General features: G+C 49.6%; 1 protein-coding gene across 1 annotated transcript in view; it reads left to right on the top strand.

Moving 5' to 3' along the window:
• The first annotated feature begins 1,455 nt into the window (after positions 1 to 1,455).
• LOC108304234 (long-chain-fatty-acid--CoA ligase ACSBG2-like) overlaps positions 1,456 to 2,137 on the top strand; it is a 7,298-nt gene continuing 6,616 nt past the window's right edge. Inside the window, exons 1-2 of the mRNA XM_017528326.2 lie at positions 1,456 to 1,691; positions 1,875 to 1,972. Coding sequence (XP_017383815.1) covers positions 1,906 to 1,972 — 67 coding nt within the window. The 5' untranslated portion in view covers positions 1,456 to 1,691; positions 1,875 to 1,905. The remainder of the gene's footprint in view (positions 1,692 to 1,874; positions 1,973 to 2,137) is intronic.

Below are 2,137 nucleotides of genomic sequence, written 5' to 3'. Positions count from 1 at the left end.
GATCACTGAGAACAGGAGTTTGAGGCCAGTCTGACCAACATGGTGAAACCCTGTCTCTGCTAAAAATAAAAAAAATTAGCCGGGCATAGTGGTGGGCGCCTGTACTCCCAGCTACTCGGGAGGCTGAGGCAGGAGAATGGCTTGAATCCAGGAGGCAGAGATTGCAGGGAACCGAGGGCAACAAGAGTGAAACTCCATCTCCCCCCCACCAAAAAAAAGAAGGCCCTAGAGACAGTGGAACACTCCTGGTCCTTTTCTCTTGGCACAGCAGAAGATTCTGTCACTACATCTTTATTTACTGAGCACCTACTGTATGCTGCCCCTGGCATTGTTTTGTCTTGTTTTCTGTTTTGTTTTGTTTTGAGACAGGGTCTTGGTCTGTAGCCCTGGCTGAAGTGCCATGGCACCATCACAGCTCACTGCACTGGGCCCAAACAATTCCCCCCACCTCAGCCTCTGCCCTAGCTGGAGTTCCAGTGGTGCACCACCATGCCTGACTCATTTTAAAATTTTTTTTGTAGAGATGGGGTCTTGCTACATTGCCCAGCCTGGTCTTAAACTCCCAGACTCAAGTGATGCTCCTGCCTTGGCTTCCCAAAGTGCTGGGATTGTAGGCACGAGCCACTGTGCCTAGTACCAGGCATTGTTTGTAGTGACAAAAACACAAGAGGGAGGCCACTGTAAACACATGAAGACAGGCAGCGTAAGAGGATGTCACCAATAACATCCATGCATCCTCTAAAGCCCTGCTCAAGAACCCACTCCCAGGCTCCCTGCCTGGATCAGATCCTGTGATCAAGACCTCAACACGTCTTGGGTCTCTCTTCAGAATTATACATTTGCATTTGTTTGTGTGATTCTGGGCCTCCCTTATTTTCTTGAACAGACCTCATCTGGTTTGGTTCATCTGTATGTCTTCAGTATCCAGCACAATGCCTGGCATTAGGGTCATGGCTCCACAAAAATGTCATAAATGCTAGCCGGGGGCAGTAGCTCATGCTTTAATGCCAGCACTTTGGGAGGCTGAGGTGGACGTATCACCTGAGGTCAGGAGTTCAAGACCAGCCTGACCAACATGGAGAAACCCCGATTCTACTAAAAATACAAAATTAGTCTGGCGTGATGGTACATGCCTGTAATCCCAGCTGCTCAGGAGGCTGAGGCAGGAGGGGCACTAGAACCTGGAAGGCAGAGGTTGTGGTGAGCCGAGATCATGTCATTGCACTCCAGCCTAGGCAACAAGAGCAAAACTCTGTCTCAGAAAAAAAAAAGTCATGAACGCACGCAGAAGTGCATGCATGGATGAACAAATGAATGATGTGCAAAAAGAGAAGAGCAATTTCCCAGTCCTGGAAGCAGCTTCCTCTCAGGGTGGGGGTGGGGTACGGAGGCACAGACAGCCAGTGATGTCACAAGAGGTGGCTGGAATGGAAGGTTCTAGAAGGTTGAATGGGTTAGAAGGCCTGTTGTAGAGGGAAACCACCCATCCTTCTGCCTCCCACCACTACCATCACCCTAGCTGGACGAAAAGGGTGACGGGGGCTGGGAAGGAGCAGCTCATGTTCGGGTTTCCAGGAGGGACTACCTGTTTATTGTCTTTGCAGGAAGAAGAAAACACCTGAGTGACCAGATGTCTCAGCTCCCGGTGCCTTGCCAGAGCCACACCTCTCAAAGAGTGACAGGTGCCAGTGGTATGGGAGAAGGACACGCATTTTCTTTTCTTTTTCTTTTTTTTTTTTTTTTTGAGACAGGGTCTCACTGTTGCCCAGGCTGTAGTGCAGTGGCACGATCTCAGCTCACTGCCATCTCCGCCTCCCGGGGTCAAACAGCCCCTTGGCCAGTCCTGTTAAACTCTCTGCTTTTTTGCCTTGCAGTCCTGTGAGGCATGGTTTCCGCAGACCTGAAATGACTGGAACCCCAAAGACTCAAGAAGCAGCTAACAGTCTTGAAGTAGACATGAGCGAAACACAAGGTATATGGCACTAAACAGTGCATGGGAAAGAGGAAGGGGCACATTGATTCCACAAAGACTCTTTGCAGAGGAGTCTGGATCTAAAAAGATGTAACCATTCCTTGCCTGTCCCTGCTGACCCTCACCCCACCTTTTTTTTTTTTTTTTGAGACAGGGTCTTGTTCC

The sequence above is a fragment of the Cebus imitator genome, unplaced genomic scaffold (genome assembly GCF_001604975.1).
Source record: "Cebus imitator isolate Cc_AM_T3 unplaced genomic scaffold, Cebus_imitator-1.0 Scaffold53, whole genome shotgun sequence".
NCBI classification, from domain to species: domain Eukaryota; kingdom Metazoa; phylum Chordata; class Mammalia; order Primates; family Cebidae; genus Cebus; species Cebus imitator.
This window is presented reverse-complemented; position numbering and strand designations above follow the sequence as displayed.